The sequence below is a fragment of the Ranitomeya variabilis genome, chromosome 4, assembly GCF_051348905.1.
Source record: "Ranitomeya variabilis isolate aRanVar5 chromosome 4, aRanVar5.hap1, whole genome shotgun sequence".
In the NCBI taxonomy this organism is placed as follows: Eukaryota; Metazoa; Chordata; class Amphibia; order Anura; family Dendrobatidae; genus Ranitomeya; species Ranitomeya variabilis.
This window is the reverse complement of record NC_135235.1, coordinates 483,567,297-483,594,068: the sequence shown is the minus strand read 5'-3', so window position 1 is coordinate 483,594,068 and position 26,772 is coordinate 483,567,297. Positions and strand designations below refer to the sequence as shown.

Below are 26,772 nucleotides of genomic sequence, written 5' to 3'. Positions count from 1 at the left end.
ATATTGGGACACCTCTTTTAATCATTGAATTCAGGTTTTTTAATTCAGTCCCATTGCCCCCAGTATTTAAAATACAGATCCTTGCCATGCAGTCTGCCTTTATAAACATTCGTCAAAGAATGGCTCGTTCTAAAGAGTTCACAAAATTTGAGCTTAGTCCTGTAATAAGACGCCACTAGTGATGAGTGAATATACTCGTTACTCGAGATTTTCCGAGCATGCTTGGGTGTCATCCAAGTATGTTTTAGTGCTCGGAGATTTAGTTTTCATCACTGCAGCTGAATGATTTACAGCTATTAGCCAGGCTGAGTACATGTGGGGGTTGCCTGGTTGCTAGGGAATCCCCACATGTAATCAAGCTGGCTAATAGCTGTAAATCATTCAGCTGCGGTGAAGAAAACTAAATCTCCGAGCACTAAAAAATACTCGGAGGACACCTGAGCGTGTTCGGGAAATCTCGAGTAACGAGTATATTCACTCATCACTAGTAGCGTCTTATTACAGGACTAAGCTCAAATTTTGTGAACTCTTTAGAACGCGAGCCATTCTTTGACGAATGTTTATAAAGGCAGACTGCATGGCAAGGAGCTGTATTTTATATACTGGGGGCAATAGGACTGAATTAAAAAACCTGAATTCAATGACTAAAAGAGGTGTCCTAATATTTTTGTCCATATAGTGTGCCTCCTGGACACTATACTATTTTTGTTAACGTTATTTTTGTTAAAACAGCTTATTCGTATGTGTTTTTTTATTATAAAAATAAACTGTTTGCCAAACTTACAAAATTGCTACACTTTGCATTCAGTAATCCTCAAATACTGTCTATACTTTGATATAAAGTATCTTTCCCCCAAAAGTATCTTTCCCCCATCTCACGTATCCCCCTACCTGATCTATCTATTATGGTAAACAGCATCACGTTCTCTCCCGCACCTGAAATCCGCTGCCTCGGGGTAACTCTCCACTCTGCCTTGTTCTTCAAACCGCACGTTCAAACTCTTGCCACTTCCTGTCGCCTCCAACTCAAAAATATTGCCAGAATCCGTCCCTTCCTCACCCCACAATCTACTAAGACTCTTGTGCATGCCCTCATCATCTCCTGCCTCAACTACGGCAACACCCTCCTCTGTGGCCTCCCCGCTAACTCTCTTGCACCACTCCAGTCTGTCCTCAACTCTGCTGCCCGGCTAATCCACCTCTCTCCTCGCTACTCCCCTGCTTCTCCCCTTTGCAAATCCCTCCACTGGCTCCCAATTCCCCAACAAATCCAGTTCAAACTACTAACACTGATCTATAAAGCCATCCACAACCTGTCTCCTCCCTATATCTCTGAACTAATCTCCCAATACCTTACCTCACGTAATCTCCGATCCTCCCAAGACCTCCTACTCTCCTCCACACTTATTCGTTCCTCACACAACCGCCTCCAAGATTTTTCCCGAATATTCCCCATCCTCTGGAATTCCATGCCTCAACACGTCCGACTATCCACCACCCTCGGATCCTTCAGACGGAACCTGAAAACCCATCTCTTCAAGAAAGCCTACAGCCTGCAATAACCATTCTGCCGCCTCACCATCGTCAGAGCTACTGCACCTCCGGCTTTCTGTCTCTTCCCCATTATTCCATAGAATGTAAGTCCTCAAGGACAGGGTCCTCTCCTCTCTGTACCAGTCTGTCACTGTAAACTTGTTTACTGGAAATGATATTTTATAAATATCATTATAATAAAATAAATAATAAAATAAAAATAAAACCCTGTATGTAACCCCTTTCATGTGCGGCACCATGGAATTAATGGTGCTATATAAATAAATAATAATAATAAAGATTCCAGCCAAAGGCCATAGGAGTGAAATTACATTTAAGGTTGATTAACATTGCGTTTGAACAATATATGTCATTCAGATTCAGACTTTATTAAGTCTAGAAATAATAGCTAGTAATTGTATGAAGTGTCTGTACCTGGTTGGTTATAAACAGTTCCTGCATCAATTTTAAATGTTCCAAGACGTGTACCAAAAAATGGAATTTTCTTGGCATGAACAACCTTCAAAGAAAAAACATTGTTACATAGTTACGCCACAAAAAAACAAATATATATATTACCCTGAATTTTGATTTAGCCAAAATAATGGCAGAAATAACTACAGGGTGGGCCATGTATATGGATACACCTAAATAGAATGGGAATGGTTGGTGATATCAACTTCCTGTTTGTGGCACATTAGTATATGGGAGGGGGAAACTTTTCAAGATGGGTGGTTACCATGGGGGCCATTTTGAAGTCGGCCATTTTGGATCCAACTTTATGTTTATCAGTGGGAAGAGGGTAATATGACACATCAAACTTATTGAGAATTTCACAAGAAAAACAATGGTGTGCTCGGTTTTAACGTTTTAATGTAACTTTATTCTTTAATGAGTTATTTACAAGTTACTCTTTGTTTACAGCCATTGACATGTCGCAGAAGTTAACCCGTGAGGAGCAGATAGAAATTGTGTGGATGTCTGGTGAACGCAGTACCAGAGTCATTGCAGCAGATTTTAATGCAAGACACACTACGCAAGAAAACGGTCACCATTCCCATGTTATTTAGGTGTATCCATATAAATGGCCCACCCAAAAAAGTTTGCCTCATCACTAAACATAAAGTTCTGTGTAAACTGAGGGTCCTGTTCAAATTTTTGTTCTGCTCATTCCGCAAATTCAGTGTGTCGATCTGGCATCAGTCGAACATCCCTTCGGCGGATATTAGCTACTCACAAATTACACCCTTACAAAAGCCAGTTGCTGCAGTATCTCAACAAGGATGACCCAGATCGGTGTGCGGAATTTGCAGAATGGGCAAAACAAAAATTGGAGCAGGGCCCTCAGTTTAAACAGAACATTATGTTCAGTGATGAGGCAAACTTTTTGGGGTGGGCCATTTATATGGATACACTTAAATAACATGGGAATGGTGACAGTTTTCTTGCGTAGGGTGTCTTGCATTGAAATCTGCTGCAATGACCCGGGTACTACATTCACCAGACATCAGCACAATTTCTCTCCGCTCCTCACGCGTTATCCTCTGCGACATGTCAATGGATGTAAACAAAGAGTAACTTGTAAATAACTCATGAAAGAATAAAGTTATGTTAAAACCAAGCACACCATTGTTTTTCTTGTGAAATTCTCAATAAGTTTGATGTGTCACATGACCCTCTTCCTATTGGAAAAAATAAAGTTGGATCCAAAATGGCCGACTTCAAAATGGCCGCCATGGTCACCACCCATCGTGAAAAGTTTTCCCCCCCATGTACTAATGTGTCACAAACAGGAAGTTGATATCACCAACCATTCCCATTTTATTTAGGTGTATCCATATACATGACCCACCCTGTACAACTGGTGTTGTTGTGTAAAAAAATGACTCCTGGAATACTTTGAAGAAATGGCTGTACCACTGGTTCCACAATTAAATTAATGTATCACCTAGCTTGTAGCATATTTGGAATAAAAACTACAAGAGTCCAGCTATATTATGTCGCCCCAGACGTAATCCCAGGAGTAGGATTCGTGTCATGTTCTTACTGTGATCTCCAAACCATTCTCCTGCTATCATTGCATCCAAAACAAAAGTGAGACTCATCTCTGAAGAGGATTGGCATTCATTCCAGTCTGCTGTTTTGCTTTAGCTTTTGAGAGCTGTGAGTTCAATGTAACAACTTTAGCAGGACATCTGGCTTGTAGGCCAATGTTAGGCTACGTTCACATTTGCGTTGTGCGCCGCAGCGTCGGCGACGCAACGCACAACGCAAATGTGAACGCATGCACAACGCAGCGTTTTGTGACGCATGCGTCCTTTTTTTGCTTGATTTTGGACGCACAAAAAATGCAACTTGCTGCATCCTGTGCGCCCTGACGTGTGCGCCGCAGCGACGCATGCGTCACAAAACGCAAATGCAACGCATGTCCATGCGCCCCCATGTTAAATATAGGGGTGCATGACGCATGCGGCGACGCAGCGGCGCCCGACGCTGCGTCGCACAACGCTAATGTGAACGTAGCCTTATGCAAATGTCTTCTGATAGTTTGTGTAGACACTGTTTGATTCTTGGTATGGAGTGTCCAGTGTTACTTGCACCACCGATTGTATTAATGGTGGAACCAGTAGTACAGCCATTTCTCTAAAGTGTCCTTGGAGCATTTGTCAACATGACAACACTAGGCAGAATGTTGTTTTTGCTACTGTGAGCAGCCTGCATGGCTTAAATGTGCTACCATGGCCTGCAGGATCTCTGGACTTGTCTCCCACTGAGCACATTTGGTACGTTATTGATCAGCAGTTGCAAAGAGAGCAGCCAGCAGTGGATCTTGATTATTTACATGCAAAAGAGCATTCAACAAGGTAGAATATTCCTCAGACAGACTTTAATAACCTCATAGATACCATGCCAAGCTGTGTGTGTATATTTCTGCATGTGTCGCTCATTCTTAATACTGTGTAAATTAAGATGTGTTGAAAATTTTCGTTCTTTTGCATATCATTAACATGTCTATTACCATTTCTATTGTGTGATTTCTATAATTCTATGATTTTTCCTTCTTGGTGTTGGCGTTAAATATTGAGGAGCACGTATATTCTGCATACAGAATATGGTATACCATATATACTCGAGTATAAGCCGACCCGAGTATAAGCCTACCCCCCTAATTTTGCCACAAAAAACTGGGAAAACTTAATGACTCGAGTGTAAGCCTAGGGTGGAAAATGCAGCAGCTACTGGTAAATTTCAAAAGTAAAAATAGATACCAATAAAAGTAAAATTAATTGAGACATCAGTAGGTTAAGTGTTTTTGAATATCCATATTGAATCAGGAGCCCCATATAATGCTCCATAAAGTTTGATGGGCCCCATTAGATGCTCCATAGAGATATTTGCCCTATATAGTGCTGCACAAACGTTATGGCTCCATAAGATGCTCCATACAGACACTTGCCCCATATAGTGCTGCACAAGCGTTATGGCCCCATAAGATGCTCCGTACAGTCACTTGCCCCATTATAATGCTGCACAAGCGTTATGGCCCCATAAGATGATCCGTACAGTCACTGCCCCTTATAGTGCTGCACAATCGTTATGGCCCCATACAGATGCTCCGTACAGTCACTGCCCCTTATAATGCTGCACAAGCGTTATGGCCCCATAAGATGCTCGGTACAGTCACTGCCCCTTATAGTGCTGCACAATCGTTATGGCCCCATAAGATGCTCCGTACAGTCACTGCCCCTTATAGTGCTGCACAATCATTATGGCCCCATACAGATGCTCCGTACAATCACTGCCCCTTATAATGCTGCACAATCATTATGGCCCCATAAGATGCTCCGTACAGTCACTGCCCCTTATAGTGCTGCACAATCGTTATGGCCCCATACAGATGATCCGTACAGTCACTGCCCCTTATAGTGCTGCACAATCGTTATGGCCCCATACAGATGCTCCGTACAGTCACTGCCCCTTATAGTGCAGCATGATCATTATGGCCCCATACAGATGATCCGTACAGTCACTGCCCCATATGCTTTTGCTGCGATAAAAAAAAAAATCACATACTCACCTCTCTTCGCTCAGGACCCCCGACACTTTCAATATTTACCTGCTCCTCGTGCGGCTCCGTCTCTCTTCAGCACTGACGTTCAGCAGAGGGCGCCCACTGACTACGTCACCGCGCCCTCTGACCTGAGCGTCACAGCCAGAGGACGCTGATGACGGAGCCGCACTGGAACGAGGAGCGGTAAATATCGCGCAGCGCTGCGCAGCGCTGTATACTCACCTACTGCTGGTGCTGTGCAGTCCCTGCTTCTTCCAGCGCTGCATCTTCTTCCTGTATTGAGTGGTCACAGTTACCGCTCATTACCGAAATGAATATGCGGCTCCACCTCTATGGGAGGTGGAGCCGCATATTCATTGCTGTAATGAGCGGGACCATGCGGCCGCTCAGTACAGGAAGACTACGCAGCGCTGGAAGAAGCAGGGACGCGCAGGGACCGCACCAGCAGTAGGTGAGTATAAATAGATAGCCCCCGCCCCCCCTCCCCTGCCGACCCCCGGGTATGACTCGAGTATAAGCCGAGAGGGGGACTTTCAGCCCCAAAAAAATGGGCTGAAAATCTCGGCTTATACTCGAGTATATACGGTATATGTGTGTGCACTTAAATTTGAGCATTTACGTCAAGAAAAATTGATTACCGTATTTAAATTTACAGAACTGCAAGTTTAATATGAGTCAATTGCCTAATGGATAAATATGCATTAGTAAAGAAATACTTACAGATATCTCTATCAGTTTGTCAAACACAAGCTCACGTGGCTCCAGGAATTCATACAGAAAATACTAGTGGAAACAAACCCAAAACATTAAGAATTATAAACCTCAGGTAAAAGTTTAAGAATAGCAAGCTTTTCAATTAGTAGTAGAGATAAGCAAGTTATTGGGCTTCCTCCAATCAGCAACTTTTCCTTCGTTTACATTTTAGACTCAAATGTCTTACATGGTGACTAGTGATGAGCGAATATACTCGTTACTCAAGATTTCTCGAGCATGCTCGGGGGTCCTCCAAGTATTTTTTAGTGCTCGGAGATTTCGTTTTTCTTGTCGTAGCTGAATGATTTACATCTGTTAGCCAGCATAAGTACATGTGGGGGTTGCCTGGTTGCTAGGAGGACCCCCGAGCGTGCTCAAGAAATTTCGAATAACGAGTATATTCGCTCATCACCAATGGTGAAGTATTGATCTTTTCATATGCAAAATGTATTTTTTGTTTCACATTTTTCTCATATCTTAATTATTACATATGTGCATTTAGCCTTATTGTAATAATAAATAGAATTATTTTAGTCAAGTATTTGATTTCATTCATTGCCTATTGATATAATAAGGTTCTTAACACCCATGTGTTTCAATTAGGCTTTAGTAACATCCAAATACATTTTTACTCCTTCTGCATCTCTAACTAAATGATGCCGCACCTTTCACAGGAATACCATGACATAGTGGGGTCAGACAATCTCAGCGTCACCTGCAGTAGTTAGAACGGTTTTACCATTCTATTAGCAGTTCTAGCTTTCTTTGCTCGGTGCTGCAAGGGCTAAGCTGCTTTTTTGAACTCCTGTCTTGGGTTGTATCAGCTGATCTGAGTTTGTTACTCCCAGCAGGTATAAGAACCCTCATCCTTGCTTCTGACCTTGCAAGTGATAGTTCTTAGGCAGGAAGAAAGCATGGGGAGCCGTGCAGCCACGAGAAAGTGCTGCAGCTCCTGGACAGAGACAACACCGAAAGCCGAACATATTGCAGTGAGCGTGTAGGAGAGAGGAGCACAGTCTAGGACACCAGGGGGAGGACAGCAGCGAGCAGACTGTCTCCCTGGCCAAGCGCAGACAACCGGTAGCCGGCACACCGAGGTTGTAAGGGACTCTACGACTTGCATCAGAGACCGGCAGGACAGCTGAATTGCAAGTTACCTACACACCTGAAGACACAGTAACACATAGAGCCCGGGGCGTGAAAGAGTCCCTGTAAAAAGGCTCGAGTTACCTGTCATACATGTATTGTCCTATCCTATATGGGGGACAGAGATAAGAACTATGAGGACCTTATCCGAAGGCATAGGCAGTAAGGGACTACAATACCACCGCGCTAGAGGGAAGGCTCTTAATCTCCACCTGGAAAAGGGGACTCCCAACTTGCCTCCAAGCTGGCCGGACTCTGCCTATCCTGTGATCTGGTACCCTGGACTGTGGCTGCCTGAAGTCTTCAGTAAACAATATAAAGAGACTGCAAACCTGTGTCCTCATTCTTTACTGCACTATTCACCATCATCTTCCATCTACACACCGGGAGCCCTGGGGATACACTTCACCTGTGGGAAGTTATACCATCTAGCTGCCATAAAATCACCTCAGAGGCCCCTTAAAGCAGCGTCGGTCCCTACTGACCAAATACCACAGGTGTCGTCATGAACACAAACTTTATTCAATTTCCTTTTTACATGGGCGCCCAAGGCCACGGACCAGGTCGCCACCATGACATCCCCCTGTGAACACCGGACCCTGTACTGAGTACCACACGGCCCTGGCGGGCGACTCAAGTTCATCACAGACTTTTTGGCAGTAGTTAAACCGCTTACAGCTATGACCAGGAAAGGAGTAGAGGTTTCCAAATGATCTAAACCGGCCTGTGAAGCGTTTGATATCTTGAAAAGATGTTTTGCTTCTGCTCCAATTTTTATACAGCCAAACATCACTCAACCATTCATTGTGGAGGTAGAGACATCAGAGGTGAGTGTTGGGGCTGTATTGTCACAGGGTTTGTCTCCAAGTAAATGGTGTCTGTATGCATATTTCTCCCAAAAATTGTAATTCGCTGAAAATAATTATGGCATTGGTAATAGGGAAATCTTGGCAATAAATCTGGCCTTCGAGGAAAAGCGTTATTTTTTGGAGAGGGCAGTAAATCTGGTCATGGCTATCACTGATCACAAAAATCTTTTGTAACTGGAATCAGCTAAATGTCAGACACCTAGACAGGAAAGATGGCAATTGTTTTTTTTACCAAATACAACTTTTTTGTGGCCTATTGTCCAGATGATAAAAACATTATGGTGGATGCACTGTCTAATTGTTTTCCGGGAAGGTAGTATTCGCGAACCAGTTCCCATTTTACAGAAAGGAGTAGTTATTGCTGCAATATGCTCTCATCTGAAAAAGGAGGTCATCGAAGCTCAGGGGGACACCACTGCTGCCATTGCTTCAGGTAAACTGTTTGTCCCTGTGAACCTCCATCTTAGAATTTTGAGCGAACATCACAATTCGGTCTTGGCTAGACATCCTGGTAGTAAAGCCACCACAGATCTTCTCACTCATTGTTTTTGGTGGTCTAGGGTGCACTAAGATGTTCGGGATTATGTAGCTGCCTGCAGTACTTCTGAGCATTCTAAGACCCAACATACTCATCCATGCGATGCTCTTGGCCATTCCCTGTAGACCAGGGACACATATGTCTTTAGATTTCATCGCAGATCTACCCGTGTCTACTACAAACATTAAGATGGAACCTAGGAACTACTTGACAATGTATTAATTAAATAACAATACCTAATGCATTATTATAGGAATCACTCCAGTTTTATGTGACACTGGAAAAGAATTATAACAGCAGATGATGAGACTCACAATATTTTAATACCAATCAAAAATTCCTAAAAGTAGAATTAAAAGTAGGTATAACATTACTTCAAAGGTCTTCTGGGAATAATTTGTCTAGACTATAGTATTCCCAGGGTTAAACATTACAAAAAGAGGTTAGCTCACCTGCTGTAGCATCCACTCTATGCCACTGCACTCCGCACTGATTAATTGCAGACTGCGGCAGTGACATCACTTCTATAAGGCAAACATAACCACTGCTGCCAATTCAGGCGATGTAAAAACACTTGGAAACTATTTAATTGATTTTCACATACTTAGAAATGTGTGTCAGTAGGTGTATTATGCTGGGGATATTAAATAAGAATAGAAGTACAATAAAATCCACTTTTCTAGCTTTTAAGAGTTCTAACTCACCTGGTTATAGTATGGACAGTTAGTTGATTTCTGGGTTACTGTGTGCTTTTTCTCATCCCCAACCTTCACATGAACGACTGGATCAATATTAACGCCAACAAGTTTCTGAGCTTGTATGATTGTGACTGCAATCTAGAAAGAGATGTCTCATGGTCAACAATATAATATAATGTTCATTCTTAGATGTGATATTGAAATTTCAAGAAAATCTGTATTTAAGGATCTATGAAAAAAACTTATATTTGTTTGCTAAAAACCCAGTTTCGTTAAATTCTTATTCCCTAAACTACCAGGTAAACAGCAGCACTCTGCATCCCCCTAAATTCCCATATAGTGATGTTTATGTTTTATAAGTCACGCTATGTTTCCTTATGAATGCGTACAAAATACACATCATATTAGAACAGTTTTTCCTTAATGACATCAACAACAAAGTAAGAGATGAACGTAACTAGTGATTCCGATGGCAGCATACAGAAATATTCAGTATTATAATTCCCATACCTGAAAGTTTCTTGGTTTGGGATTTGCTGATAAATCTCTCACCGGCACAGCACAGCGACTGTAAAAAGTCATCAGAATGAGACACGATTGTCATTGTGATTGTGACTGAGTAGTAAAATAATCAATTCTTGCCAAAATCAATCATTCCAACAGCAGGGAGGTAAATATAAAGTCAGAATCTGATTTTCTAGAGAGTACAATGAGATTCATAGTCAAAAGCTGTTATTTCATTTTGTGCTTTGTATTGGATGTAAAGTATGTTCTAGAGGCCTTTAAAAATGTCACTTTCTGCTTAAAGTAATACCTCAAAACAGGTGTAAAATTGACTCCAGAAATTTCTATATCCATCTCATCATAGGAATCATCATCATCATCCGAACCTTTGACAAGTTTCTTTCCTATGCGTACGGCATCAATATCCTTCTTGCGAGCCACTTCTTCCGTGTCTTCTCTATGAACAACAGGGATGGTACTTAATTCTATATGTGCATTATCCCAGGTAGACATTAATTTACTTTAACATTTTTTTAATATTTAGTGTCACCAAAATATTTATGATTTGGAGACAAACCACTTGCCTTTTTTAGGTCATAAACAGGGTTGGATCTAATCAGTTCTTAGAGAGGAGCTTTTAACATTTTTAACATGTTAAATTGGCCATATCAAGGAATAGCAGCTGTAGAGCTGAATGAAACTTTATTTTTCATTTCTCATCCCCATTGCAGAGATACAATCTTATAAAGTATAGATTCTAATTTCCCCTGTAAACACGAGGGTTAGCAGAGATTCCACTCTGGGACGTGTACTTTTTCCTCTGGTTGCCATTGGGTAGTATCATACAAGGGAAAAAACACACACCTCTCTGTGTGTGATTCTCCTTCCTCACACGTATTCATGGTGCCATCAAGGAGATCCGTGACGAGAGCAGGGCTATGTGTTATTACACTTCTCATATAGTGAAAGCCGGGTCTGATATTCTCTGGAGAAATGTTATTTTTGCCCCTCCTAGTTATGATTCGTCAATCTCATGCAATGGAAAAAGTAATCGCACACAGAGAAAAATTTGGTTGAATTGGAAGCTAGAATCTCAGCTTTACAAGGTAATATCTGCACAATGGAAATTAAAAATTAAAAAATTAAAAATTTGATGATGTGGCGAGTTTAGCTTCCTAAAACTGGTGAAAAGTGTCTCACGGCCAGGCCGTGAGTTGAGATAGTCAAGGAGTCCAAGGTCAGAAGCTTGCAGGGTACATCATAAACAGAAGTAAGAGACAAAGGCATAGTCAGGTAATGTTCCAAGGCCAAAATACCAGGAGGATAGCGGATCAGAGCAGAAGGGGTTAAACATACGGATGGTCAGAACGAGGTCCAAGGTCAGGAAATGAAAGATCAACATACAGAACATAAGGCACAGATGAGCAAACCACACAGTAGCTGAATTTATGACTGACAGAGGTCTGGGAGAAACAGCTCAGTTAAGTAGCTTGGCAATCACCTGAGATAATGAACACTTGGAGACAGCCAGACTGGACGGCCGAGCTCTCAATGAACACACTAGAAGCTCCTTTTAACCATTGAGGTGGCCATGACAGTATTAGAATGTTGTCAATATTAGTAGTGAACCCATGAGCTTGATCCCCACCAAACCAGTTATGAATTATTGAGAAGTACATTTTAGAGTTCAATTTTAAAGGGGCTAGTCTCAAGTTTGGAAGTTATAGGGGATAATTTATCAATTTGAGTTAATTCAACTGCTTGGACCCCCACTGATCCTGAGAACGTTGCGAAGATCAATCATGCGCATTCCTGCTCCATTAATTCTTAATCAGACCGTGGTATGATAGTTGAGCACTGCGCACTGCTGGTCTTCGGCAATCCCATAGATAGAGATGGAGCAGCAGTGCACATGCTCAGCCACTGCTACATTCACACAGTGCTCTTCAAAGTCCCAGGTCTTGGGATCAATGGGGATCTTAGTCAGAGGCAGATATATTGTTAGTACAAGAAGTAAGGGATCCCAATTTTACCTCCAAGAATAATGATGAGCTATTGGACTGCAACAGACCAACAAATTGTTCTTGCACAGCGGCCCTTTTCTGTCTGTGTCTGCCAAGTGGTTGAACCATCAGCGATCGGGAACTTATCCCCTATCCCGTGCATAGGGGATACATTTTAAACTTGAGAATACTCCTTTAAAGGTGATTTCAACTAAAGAGATATTTATGCCCTTTAGAGTACCTACTAAAGGGCAGCTCCAGCTGCACCTTGATGTAATCAGTCTACAGAATGGTGTACCACCGCTCCATCATACTGCTTAATGGCCGTTTCCAGGTACTCAAGCTCAGTAACCCTGGTGATCATCTGTTATTACTGTAGTGTATAGCGGTATTAAATACAAGGGTCATACTCTTGAAGCATTCTTTGCTAATGAGCTCATCATTATACTTACTCCTCTGAATCTTGAAATCCAACATTTCGAAAAACCAATGTTGAGCTGTCAAAAAATAATAAATATTATCATGTGGCACTAATGAACATCACATAGCACGTATTAAATAACACCATTAAAGCTCTAGTGGATGCCATAACATTTTAGGACCCAGCTGTCGATATCCTCTTGTTTTATAATCTGATATCAAGTGTATTTGTATGTTTGCTGTATAATAATCACCAGTGAGATATTGTAACTGTAGTAGATTTATTGAGTATATAATTACAATGAACCATAATGTGTCTAATACTTTTGACAATTTATACCTGATATTGTGCAAGGTAATCCTACGCCTTGTAATAAATTGCAAAGTGATGAGCAGAGAACGCATTTGATTTAAAAAGTTCCTTATTATCTGGTTGATGATGGTTTGTATCATGTTATAACATTTATGGTAGAATTGTGTGACAAGACTCCTGCCTGCAATTTGTATTTTGGGAAAAAAAAATCACCATTCATTAGAGGCATCTAAATTCTAATCACTTTGGAAAATTTGTGTTAGGATAAGTAATAACTTCTTAAATGGTAGGGGTCTAACCGCTAGGACCGTCCGCCACCAATCGGCAGAAAAGGGAATTTATTGTCCCAGACTAGCCACTTTTATCACCGTTAAAAATGGAGCTGCAGGTTGCATCCAATCACTCTCTGTGGCACTGCCAGAAAAAGCCGAGCTCAGGGAATGAATGGAGCAGCAGCTGATCATGCACATTGCCATTTCATTCTAAGAGTAGGTTCACACAACCGATTTCTCCACATCCTATAAAAATTGTTGATTATTCTGATCAGACTTGGATCAGTTTGGTCAAAGTGGCATCAGTTTTTCTCAGGTGTGAAGAGACAGTTTTTCCACCTTTTCCATTTTGTCATTTCGTATGTCATTCGAGTGCACTCTAATTTCTTCACAGACCCATAGACTTGCATTGCCAATGTGATCCGAATTAATCCTCAGATCAATCAATCAGATCAGCCAAACTGACCTTTAGATCAAAACTGGAGATGTCTCAGTTTTTTTTCTGCAGACCTCTCGATCAGAGGAAGATAAATTGGACATGTGCACAGCCCAATAGAATATCATAGGTACAAGTGCTTTACTTAAGGTACCTTCACACTAAGCGACGCTGCAGCGATACAGACAACGATGCCGATCGCTGCAGCGTCGCTGTTTAGTCGTTGTGTGGTCGCTGGAGAGCTGTCACACAGACGGCTCTCCAGCGACCAACGATGCCGAAGTCCCCGGGTAACCAGGGTAAACATCGGGTTACTAAGCGCAGGGCCGCGCTTAGTAACCCGATGTTTACCCTGGTTACCATTGTAAAAGTAAAAAAAAAAAACACATACTCACATTCCGGTGCCTGGCGTCCGCTTCCCTGCACTCCTCCTGCATCCTGTGTAAGTGCCGTCCGTAAAGCAGAGCGGTGACGTCACCGCTCTGCTCTGTGGGAGATGCCGGATATGTTCGGCGCTGACACAGGATGCAGGAGGAGTGCAGGGAAGCGGACGCCGGGCACCGGAATGTGAGTATGTGTTGTTTTTTTTACTTTTACAATGGTAACCAGGGTAAACATTGGGTTACTAAGCGCGGCCCTGCGCTTAGTAACCCAATGTTTACCCTGGTTACCAGTGAAGACATCGCTGGATCGGTGTCACACACACCGATTCAGCGATGTCAGCGGGAGATCCAGCGACGAAATAAAGTTCTGGACTTTCAGCAACGACCAGCGATCTCACAGCGGGATCCTGATCACTGCTGCGTGTCAAACACAACGATATCGCTAGCCAGGACGCTGCAACGTCACGGATTGCTATCGTTATCGTTGTAAACTCTCTTAGTGTGAAGGTACCTTTACTTGAAGGAATCCAGAGATTAATCTTACCTGTCTTCCACTGTGGCAAATAAAAAGTCATCTGGAACCCAAGCACCAACTGCACCTTCAGCAGGCTGATAACGGATATCCAGCTCAACATTTATCTGTAGTCGTGGGGAGAAAGGTATAGAGTCATTGCTTAAGCAGAAAGATTATAACTCACAGCCTTTTAAGATCTATGGAATATGGTAGAATCACATGGAGCAAATACAAACCAGAAAAATGTAATGTGCATTTGAATCAGAATCCAGGATTCTACATTTGAAGTTTGTACTGTTGTGGGTACGCATGAAAATGGAGACAATATGATTGTCATTATTCACCAGAATTTTAGGGCAGAATCCACCCAAAGATTTGCTTCAATAACTGACTTGTCAATAAATGGATGCATTTTGAAACTAAGAAAAAAGTGACTGTATCAAAGACAATGTATTGCTTCTATTGAAAAAAGAAAAATCTGTTTTGAAGTTGACTTTCGTTGCAGATTTTTACACAGAAAGCAAGTGTCAAAATGTGTGAGCATATCCTTAAGGGCAGAGACAGACTGCAGTATTTCTCGTGGCCTTTTACTGGCTGTTGGCTTGTAACGGGTGTACCAGGACTGACTTGTACCCCACCCCTCTTTCTAAGTTAATGATTGATGTGCAATTTATCTAACTGTATAAAGTGTTCTGGTGTAGTAATGTGATTAGTCCACTAGTGGGGGCATCATGGGACTTTAGCGCAAGATAAGTAATAGTTAATCTAGGAGGGGCCAACTGTAGTAGGCCAGCAAGTTCCCGGGATTTTAGTCAGTCAGGCCAGGGAGCACAGACAGTGCCACAGGGCCTTAGAACCCAGGCAACACAGTGGACCCTGTAACGTTTCAAGCTAAGAGCCCAGTTGTCCAGGGCTTGGGAACTGAAGGACACAGCAGCAGTGGAATGCAGGGCAGCACCAAGATGTGGCAGCTGACTACTTGGGCAGATGCCCTTATGTCTGGGTTAAAACAGACAGGGGAACACCTGAAGGCAGTTAAGCTGGACAGAAGGAACGCTGCATTACCGGACTAGTCGGTACAACCCAGGAGCATTCTAGAAGAAGTGGGGAAAAGCCCAGGAAAAGACAAGGTTGTGTACTGTGATGTTCCCTGTGATGTTGCTGTAACTCAGCTGGACGTACTGCGAATGGATTCAAGTAAAGTTGTTTGTTACAAGTTGAAACTGGACTCTGTTTCTCTTTGCGTGAAACCAACAGGAGTGAACCCACAGAAGAACAGAGGGTACCCTGGTGGTACCAAAGGCGTAAAAGAAGGTACACTACAAAGGGGACATTGTATGTATGTGGTGGGATACCAGGGCGTGATTGAGCAATATATGTCAGCCACGACTACGGCCCTGGCTCCCTTCACAGGTTCTCCTGACCGGAGCTTGACAGCTGCATAGAAATACATTATACTGCCTTGCTCAGGTCAGGATAGGTGCCAGGCCAGTGTGTGCAGTGCGATGTGACCATCGGGTGAGTTATATGGCCGTCTGGCTCAGCCATAAGGGCTATTCTCAAGTTTGGAAGTTATCCCCTATCAATTTGCTATAGTACAACTTCACGATTGCTTCAGGTCTGATTGTTCGGACCACCAATCCCAAGAGCTCGCCCCAGCTCGATGGAGCATTGGTCAATCATCCACACTGCTACTTCATTAATTGTTAATAGGAATGCCAGAGATAGCAATGTGCATGATCAACCACTGCTCCATTCACATGAAACTCATCAGAGCCCCAGTTCTCAGGATCGGTGGTGGTCCAAGTGGCTAGACCTCCAAAGATCAGAAAGTTGTAGTTTATAATGCAGATAGGGGATAACTTCCAAACTTGAGAATATCTCTATGAGGATTATATATAAACCTTTTCAGATTCTCTAGAAATATCTGTTTTATCTTATATTTTGAGGAATCTGGCAGACAGGACAAACAGGTAATTAGGAATCTTGTGCATTATTCATAGGTATTCACATCTTTGTATAGCAATACTGCTGTGTTTTCGGTTGTCAGTTTTATGCTTCTTGGCTCTTAATAAACTAAGGAAGAAAAACCTTAAACCACAATAATACCAGTCCAAGAACAGCATCATAAAAATGCAGCTGGGCAGGAAGCAGGTGAGAAGTGATGGGGTGGCTATGTGCAAGTGAAAAGCATATCTCAGCTGACTCATTGGACTATGTTATTAGTCATCAGAGAAAGAGACAGACAACATGTTTTTGGCTGTGGAACATGCAACAGATTGGATGCTGATTAACTCTTATAGCTGTCATTTGAGTAACAGCAATGTCAAGAGGTCCCCCTCATCTGTAAGGCTGGGGCCACATGGCGACTTTGGCCACAACACGGGTGGCATTACCAAGTAATGCTCTATGCCGCTGTGATATTGCAGGGTAACGTATGTGACTTGGGGTCTCACTGCAAACTTCAGGGTACTGCAAGCAAGACAAGCAAGATGCAAAAAGTTAGTACCTGTGGAATTTTTAGCGATTTGCTTGTTGCAGATGTGGTACCCTGTGTATCACAATGCATCTTCATTCAGCTGTATTATGCCGCAATGTATCCGCAGTATAGAGACATTTTTGGCTGCACCACCCATGTTGGTTCCAAATTCAATGTGCAGTCTAAGTGTTAATGTTTGAATTGTATCTGGTTTCCAGACAGTGAACATAACAATACAATAAAAGGATCCATACTGCCTTAAAAGTTGTCATTTGGCCAAAAACAATCCCTCCTGGATAACTTCCTATTTGCATGCATGCTTGGTTAGACCAGGGAGTAAGGGCCCATTTGCATAGGTCGATAATCATGAATGAGCATCCTAAGCAGGCTAGTTCTAACCCGACAAATGAGCAAAATTCATTTTGTCTTGTATGATGGCTTATGCTCAACAATTTTATTAATGATTGCTCTGAATACATGGAAGGGCAGTCGGATTTGTTTAAACAGGCCATTAAATGACCACTGATCAGTTTCCAAGTAGCCCATTGATGGTCATTTAATGCCTGTGGTCAACTTATCTAAATGCAACTGAAGACACTGCCAGACACCTTTCAAGCCAGCTTATCTCTATTGGGAACAAATGGTCAGCAAAACTGCTATAAATACGTCCTAAACACTGATGATGCACATAAACAACTAATGCAGTCTTGTATGTGAATGTCTAATAGACTTTCATCCTACATACACAAGGTGCCAATAATGGAACCCATGTATGATACTCGTTGTGGGCCAGGTGGTTGAGTCAGCAACTGTCCTGACCAGTATACAGTTGTGTATTTAGTGAATACGGCACTCCTAGGGTGTGTAGGTGCTTAGATAGGTTCCCACAAGTATACAGTGTATTTCTCTACACTTGATCTCAGACCAGATGAGCGTTTATGCCTGCACAACCTCTTGAGATCCATCTTGCAAGCCATGCACCTGTCAGCTGGATATTATCAGAATAGATTTTTGACCTATGAATGTGAACTAGAATGTTTCCATTCGGTGGCTGCACACCGATATCTTGAAAACTGTTTTTATTAGACAGCTTTAGGGCTTTATCTTGTTGTGACCCACTACACCTCAAACTCATGAATGCAACCAATGACCATCCAAGGCCTAGCCCATTTTTTGTATACTAGAAGATGTTTTACTGTTAAACACAAAGTAATTACTCAGAATAATATATTTGTTATTATTTATTATTATTCCTACCCCAGTGATGCTGTAGTTCTTGTCCACTAAAGCTTCTGTAAGGATGAGCCGACCGCTCTTTGGAAGATGTTGTAAACTGATTATCAATTTCCCTAATAATCTAGAGCAGAAAAGCAAAAATAAGTTGCAAATTATGGAGCCCATCATTAAACCAGCCAATCTAAGTCACTTTGCATAACAATATCAGTATTAGGGCTCATACTCATCGGCAAGAAAATCGGACAAGTGCAATCCGACAAAAATCGGATTGCACTCTGACCAATGTTAATCTATGAGTCCCTGCTCATCTGAAATTTTTTTTCAGCTCAGATAGGACTAATAAAAAAAATTGCAGCATGCTGCTGGTAGTTCCCGTATCTTGGACAAGATTCGCCAATGCAACTCAATAAGTGTGATAAAATAATTGCACGGCACTCGGCCTATGAGAGTGAGGCTAAGAGTCAGAATTAGTGAGTCTCATGGATGCACCTTTTCTGGGGCGGCTGAGAGCTGATGTTGTTTTAGTATAGGACCAGGCCAATATCCAAGGCCCCTTCTTAGCCTTCTCAGCTCGCACCTGTCTGCCTAGCCTTTGCTGGTTATTAATTATAGGGAGGACCCCATATCATCTTTTTTGGGGTCCCCTATTTTAATAACCAGTAAAGGCTTAGTATACAGCTGTGAGCTGATATTAATATCCTGGAAAGCTACCTGGGTATTACCCCCTTCCCAGGCTATAAACATCAGCAACACCTGTCCACTTTCCCTCTGCTGGTTAATCAAATTTCAGGGGGATCCCACACAATTTTTTTCAGAAATGTAATTATTTATTACTAAATTGCATGTACAGTAAGCTACATATGCAGAGCACAGATTATATATCTCACTTATATATATATATATATATATATATATATATATAGTATATACAGATATATGTATGTATTGAAGAATATTTCCCTAGAAAACTATTTTTAAATTGATATAGTGAATTTCTCTATGTAAAAGCTACTGTTAAAATCGCACTGCATGCAGATTGCATTCGCATGTGGTTCGGATGTCAATTGGATGCCAGGTGGTCAAAATCGGATTGTACTTGCATGAAAATTGCATGCCACTTGCACACCACTCGTCCTACTTTCCAGAAACAATATTGGGCCTTTTTTTACAGTGATGGGTATGAGCCCTTACACACACAATAGGGATGAAATTGCATGACATTATTTCTTGATATATTGCTAGATATTGTTTTGAAATATTTTTTATAATATTTACAAAACTTTTTGTTTTCTAGTATAAAATTGTATAGTTGTACAGAAGCCAAAAATTAAGCTTTCAGTCTTTCAAAGTTATAGGAGCTCTATATCACTCCACAATATGACTTAAAGGGGCTGTCTACTTGAAAAAAAAATGTAGAAATATGATTCAAATGTAAATATATCCAAGTTATTAGTATACTTGAATTATCAAGTGGTGCCCCTATTTCCAGATGTAAGTGTTGATCTGTATTAATGAAATTAGCAGTCTGACCCATTTCAATAGCTAGACATTTTCAGACCCCTTTTATGTCTATGTATTGGCTGTAAAAGAAAAGAGAACTGACCTAGCTACATCTTCTAATTAGACGATATTTAATAATAATCCAGTAAGTACTTTTGGAAATTCTATATAGTTAATTTAAAGAGAACCTGTTGCCTCAAAAAAACTCTATTTACCTGTAGATACAGCTCTGGCAAAAACTAAGAGACCACTGCAAAATGTTCAGTTTGTCTGATTTTTCTCTTTAAAGGTATATTTTTGAGTAAAATGTAAATTGTTAATTTATTCTATAAACTTCTGACAACATGTCTCCGAAGTTCCAAGCAATAAATTTTGTATTTTTTTTCCGAAAAGGAGAAATGGTCAAAACTAAAAAAAAAGCCCAGTGCTTTCATACCTCCAATAATACAAAGAAAACAAGTTCATGATCATTTAGAAACAACAATACTAATGTTTTAACTCAGGAAGAGTTCAGAAATCAATATTTTGTGGAATAACCATGATTTTTAATCACAGCTTGCATGCGTCTTGGCATGCTTTCCACCAGTCTTTCACACTGCTTCTGGTGCAAAAATGTAAGCAGTTCTTCTTTGCTTGATGGCTTGTGACTATCCATCATCCTCTTGATTACATTCCAGAGGTTTTCAATGGGGTTCAGGTCTGGAGATTGGGCTGCCCATGACAGGGTTTTGATATGATGGTCTCCTAATTTTTGCCAGAGCTGTATATCGTTAATCTGCAGGTAAATAGCATTACAATCCTGCCCGGCCACTTTACCAAAAGTTCGGCTACAGGGACAAATGTCATTCATTTATGTACTTATGCTCACTTATACAGCGCCGTTAATTCCACAGCACTTTACAGACATCATCATCACTGTCCCCATTGGGGCTCACAATCTAAATTCTCCTTCAGTATGTCTTTGGAGAACTTGTGAAAATTAACTTATTTCCCGCTGGGAGCCGCCAACTTTCTGTCATCGGGGTGTGCATGGAGCTGCTACAGTCACTGCTCACAGCGCCACTCACTATACCATTAGCGGCAGCTGAAACCATGCCAGGGCAATTTGATTGATGGCTCACTGCACACAGATGTGCCACCGAGCCAAGTGCCAATCAAAAGACCGGGGAATGCTGTGAGCGGCGACTGTAGCTGTATATGTTCCCATGACTGAAAGCTGGTGGCTCTTGGGAGATAACTAGTTCATGTTCTCCAGGTTGCTGCACTTTAGGTAAAGGAGCCAGGAAGCATTGTAGAGGTATTTACCCGCAGACTAACTCTATATCTACAAGTAAATGGTGTACAGTAGTCCAAGGTGACAGGTTTCCTTTAAAACACAATTTCCCTTGTGCCTATTGCTATCTGACTTCTAGTTCTTCATCGCTAATGAAATCTATGTCAGTAAGAATTAATGTATTGATGGGACAGTGTGACAGCTAGATCTGACTACTCAGGGTTTGTTTGTAGTCTGTTGCCACAGAAACATATAAATCTACTCCTTTTATTTTCAGTTCCATTGAAATAACTAACAAATGATAGATGTTATAATATTAAATATTTTATACTTCATTAATATCTGTGGTCCTATACAACAGATTGTAAATTTACCTGTTGGTGAAAACTTTGCTACAATTGTAAACTTTCACAGTAAGAACTTCCTCGGATACAATTTTCCCATAGTGAGGCCATCGAAAATTCTGTAAAAAAAATGAAACCAGATTTCGTTAGAGTGCTTCTTACTACATAACTTCCTTGATTTAATAAGATGTTATCTTCATTGTAATTGAATATGAAGATCACTGCACACGTACACGAGAGAGGTATGCTTGCAAGTGGAAATTTATTTATAGTGGTTTTGAGGTCAAGCGACTGGTAAATTTTGACGTTTCGGCCAATACCTGGCCTTGGTCACAACGTCGCTGCAAAAAACATAAAGATACAACTATTTACAATACAATATTTACAAAAGATAATGAAAACATGTTCTGTACACTATATACATAATACAAGTAAAAGTTATAGATGGCAATCATGTACAGAGAAATGACTCTGTAAGACTAAGTAACGAAGTATGCTAGAATTGGAGTAAATCGTAACCAAGGGTTGTATATAAAACAAGAAGCTCGAAGAAGGGGTTCCATCTTGATGCGAATAGGTGTACATAAAATAGTGCACGCAACTCAAAATCTTAATGTACTAGAAATTCATCTATGGGGCAGAAAGTGGCCTAGAGAATTCTATCATTTAAATGGATCCCATAAATTTCTAAATGTAAACACAAGGCAAACAGGAGTGGCCTACCTAATATGCAGAGTTAAGTCTCAATTCAAGTTTTTCAGGTAAGGTACTGGCGACAGGTTATGTCCTGGTGGAAATGAAGGGTCAGAACATAGGAATGAGTGTAACTGCTTACTGGATATATGTTAAGATATAAAAAGATATATATGATGGGAATAATTACCATGTAGCTTCCATAGAAACTCAAATGATTAAGGCTGAGGGATTTTTCTTTGGAACAAATGGAGTAGATGGCTATCACGGTCGTGTGCCAGAAGCCTGTTGGAAGGTATAGTGGTGAGGATGTGTCATAATTGTAAGGTGCTAATATCATTAAAAGAAAAGAAAGGCACCTGACCTGTGGAAATATTTGGCAAAAGAGATATGATATGGAGTCCAAGAGCAAAATAATTTCATAAGTGCTCCTTAGGGTACGATGCCCCTGTGTATGCCACTAACAGAGAGTAAAACAATGTGAGATATACGGTATTAGATAACGGATGGAAGGTAAAGGAACTGTGGGAATACTTATCTGGTAAATTAGACATACGTCCAAGAAATGGCGTGTCAGTGTACAGCTGACATGGTGGTGTCAGGAGTAGAAGTAAGAACTCCGACGTGTATTATAGCCCTCAGAGTTGCGCCTGGCGTTTTGACAAAGCTCGGAAATCCTGACACAGCCGTGTCTAGGTGGGTGCTGGCGCTGGCGTCAGGGCTCCCAGGTGAGTCCGGTGCTGACACTCCCGTGTCTTGTGCTGTGACAGGCGTGGTAGGGAATGAGACCCCTCCATAACAGACGTTAGGATATAGACCGCTCGTCGGGCATGTGACCGGAAGTTCTGTAGACGCCGGCGCATGCGCAATAGGACGGGATAGCATTCCATCTGAGGGAAGGGCGCTTGCAGAGTTTGCGCATGCGCATATCGGGTTACAGGACAGGGAGACGTTCTGACCTATACAGGGAGCGCTCGCACTACCGGCGCATGCGTATGTGTGAAAAGATAGGGCAGGACAGTGATACATCGTATAGATGAAGGGATGTCATATTGGAATGTTGCGCATAACGGGATCAGAGATGGTCAAATGACATCAATAAATGTCACTCATGATCTGTGTGTCTATGTGATAGAGACTAGGCACAGAGTGGAGTCTGCATGGTAAATATCTACCCTAATGTTTACATAAGAAAAATAGTAAATAATTGGATCCGTGTGTGGAGGGATATATGTATTGGTAAGTATATCCCTCCACACACGGATCCAATTATTTACTATTTTTCTTATGTAAACATTAGGGTAGATATTTACCATGCAGACTCCACTCTGTGCCTAGTCTCTATCACATAGACACACAGATCATGAGTGACATTTATTGATGTCATTTGACCATCTCTGATCCCGTTATGCGCAACATTCCAATATGACATCCCTTCATCTATACGATGTATCACTGTCCTGCCCTATCTTTTCACACATACGCATGCGCCGGTAGTGCGAGCGCTCCCTGTATAGGTCAGAACGTCTCCCTGTCCTGTAACCCGATATGCGCATGCGCAAACTCTGCAAGCGCCCTTCCCTCAGATGGAATGCTATCCCGTCCTATTGCGCATGCGCCGGCGTCCACAGAACTTCCGGTCACATGCCCGACGAGCGGTCTATATCCTAACGTCTGTTATGGAGGGGTCTCATTCCCTACCACGCCTGTCACAGCACAAGACACGGGAGTGTCAGCACCGGACTCACCTGGGAGCCCTGACGCCAGCGCCAGCACCCACCTAGACACGGCTGTGTCAGGATTTCCGAGCTTTGTCAAAACGCCAGGCGCAACTCTGAGGGCTATAATACACGTCGGAGTTCTTACTTCTACTCCTGACACCACCATGTCAGCTGTACACTGACACGCCATTTCTTGGACGTATGTCTAATTTACCAGATAAGTATTCCCACAGTTCCTTTACCTTCCATCCGTTATCTAATACCGTATATCTCACATTGTTTTACTCTCTGTTAGTGGCATACACAGGGGCATCGTACCCTAAGGAGCACTTATGAAATTATTTTGCTCTTGGACTCCATATCATATCTCTTTTGCCAAATATTTCCACAGGTCAGGTGCCTTTCTTTTCTTTTAATGATATTAGCACCTTACAATTATGACACATCCTCACCACTATACCTTCCAACAGGCTTCTGGCACACGACCGTGATAGCCATCTACTCCATTTGTTCCAAAGAAAAATCCCTCAGCCTTAATCATTTGAGTTTCTATGGAAGCTACATGGTAATTATTCCCATCACATATATCTTTTTATATCTTAACTTATATATCCAGTAAGCAGTTACACTCATTCCTATGTTCTGACCCTTCATTTCCACCAGGACATAACCTGTCGCCAGTACCTTACCTGAAAAACTTGAATTGAGACTTAACTCTGCATATTAGGTAGGCCACTCCTGTTTGCCTTGTGTTTACATTTAGAAATTTATGGGATCCATTTAAATGATAGAATTCTCTAGGCCACTTTCTGCCCCATAGATGAATTTCTAGTACATTAAGATTTTGAGTTGCGTGCACTATTTTATGTACACCTATTCGCATCAAGATGGAACCCCTTCTTCGAGCTTCTTGTTTTATATACAACCCTTGGTTACGATTTACTCCAATTCTAGCATACTTCGTTACTTAGTCTTACAGAGTCATTTCTCTGTACATGATTGCCATCTATAACTTTTCTTGTATTATGTATATAGTGTACAGAACATGTTTTCATTATCTTTTGTAAATATTGTATTGTAAATAGTTGTATCTTTATGTTTTTTGCAGCGACGTTGTGACCAAGGCCAGGTATTGGCCGAAATGTCAAAATTTACCAGTCGCTTGACCTCAAAACCACTATAAATAAATTTCCACTTGCAAGCATACCTCTCTCGTGTACGTGTGCAGTGATCTTCATATTCAGTGACTTTGGAACTTTTGGTTCCCTTCACTAGCACCGTCACCCTCACCTCAGTTGAGTGCTAGCCATCACAACCTTTGGATCTTCATTGTAATGGTTGACATTAATTTATAGGTTTATTCCATGTGCAATTTCCAGTAGCGTGAGCATATTACTGAAATCATCTATGACATTGGCAACCCTTCATATCACAGTGATCGTAATAATGCAAAATAATGCTCCATGTACAGTGCCTTGCGAAAGTATTCAGCCCCCTGGAGCTTTTCAACCTTTTCCCCACATATCATGCTTCAAACATAAAGATACCAAATGTAAATTTTTGGTGAAGAATCAACAACAAGTGGAACACAATTGTGAAGTTGAACAAAATGTATTGCTTATTTAAAATTTTTGTGGAAATTCAAAAACTGAAAAGTGGGGTGTGCAATATTATTCATCCCCTTTACTTTCAGTGCAGCAAACTCACTCCAGAAGTTCATTGTGGATCTCTGAATGATCCAATGTTGTCCTAAATGCCTAATGATGATAAATATAATCCACCTGTGTGTAATCCAGTCTCCGTATAAATGCACCTAATCTGTGATAGTCTCAGGGTTCTGTTTGAAGCACAGACAGCATCATGAAGACCAAGGAACACAACAGGCAGGTCCGTGATACTGTTGTGGAGAAGTCTAAAGCTGGATTTGGATACAAAATGATTTCCAAAACTTTAAGCATCCCAAGGAGCACTGTGCAAGCGATCATATTGAAATGGAAGGAGTATCATACCACTGCAAATCTACCAAGACCTGTCCATCCCTCTAAACTTTCATCTCAAACAAGGAGAAGACTGATCAGAGATGCAGCCAAGAGGCCCATGATCACTCTGGATGAACTGCAGAGATCTACAGCTGAGGTGGAACAGTATGTCCATAGGACAACAATCAGTCATACACTGCACAAAACTGGCCTTTATGGAAGAGTGGCAAGAAGAAAGACATTTCTCAAAGATATCCATAAAAAGTGTTGTTTAAAGTTTGCAATAAGCCACCTGGGAGACAAACCAAACATGTGGAAGAAGGTGCTCTGGTCAGATGAAACCAAAATCAAACATTTTGGCAACAATGCCAAATGATATGTTTGGTGTAAAGGCAACACAGCTCATCACCCTGAACACACCATCCCCACTGTCAAACATGGTGGTGGCAGCATCATGGTTTGGGCCTGCTTTTCTTCAGCAAGGACAGGGAAGATAGTTAAAATTGTCTGCATAAGACCTGAGACTGGGACGGCGATTTGTCTTCCAACAAGACAATGATCCCAAACATAAAGCAAAATCTATGGAATGGTTCACAAATAAATGTATCCAGGTGTTAGAATGGCCAAGTCAAAGTCCAGACCTCAATCCAATCGAGAATCTGTGGAAAGAGCTGAAAACTGCTGTTCACAAACAATCTCCATCAAGCCTCACTGAGCTCGAGCTGTTTGCCAAGAAAGAATGGCCAAGAATTTCAGTTTCTCGATGTACAAAACTGATAGAGACCTACCCCAAGCGACTTGCAGCTGTAATCGCAGCAAAAGGCAGCGCAACAAAGAATTAAGTTAAAGGGGCCGAATAATATTGCACGCCCCACTTTTCAGTTTTTGAATTTCCACAAAAAGTTTAAATAAGCAATACATTTTGTTCAACTTCACAATTGTGTTCCACTTGTTGTTGATTCTTCACCAAAAATTTACATTTGGTATCTTTATGTTTGAAGCATGATATGTGGGAAAAGGTTGAAAAGTACCAGGGAGCGGAATACTTTCGCAAGGCACTGTAGGTTTTTGATTGCTTTAAAGAGAATCTGAC

General features: G+C 41.5%; 1 protein-coding gene across 1 annotated transcript in view; it reads right to left on the bottom strand.

Moving 5' to 3' along the window:
- LOC143765342 (fer-1-like protein 4) overlaps window positions 1–26,772 on the bottom strand; it is a 301,433-nt gene that overhangs the window by 198,686 nt on the left and 75,975 nt on the right. The window contains exons 3-11 of the mRNA XM_077251904.1: window positions 21,317–21,405; window positions 18,191–18,290; window positions 14,485–14,579; window positions 12,569–12,613; window positions 10,424–10,570; window positions 10,120–10,177; window positions 9,616–9,747; window positions 6,326–6,388; window positions 1,969–2,053 (exon numbers count right to left, since the gene is read on the bottom strand). Coding sequence (XP_077108019.1) covers window positions 1,969–2,053; window positions 6,326–6,388; window positions 9,616–9,747; window positions 10,120–10,177; window positions 10,424–10,570; window positions 12,569–12,613; window positions 14,485–14,579; window positions 18,191–18,290; window positions 21,317–21,405 — 814 coding nt within the window. The remainder of the gene's footprint in view (window positions 1–1,968; window positions 2,054–6,325; window positions 6,389–9,615; window positions 9,748–10,119; window positions 10,178–10,423; window positions 10,571–12,568; window positions 12,614–14,484; window positions 14,580–18,190; window positions 18,291–21,316; window positions 21,406–26,772) is intronic.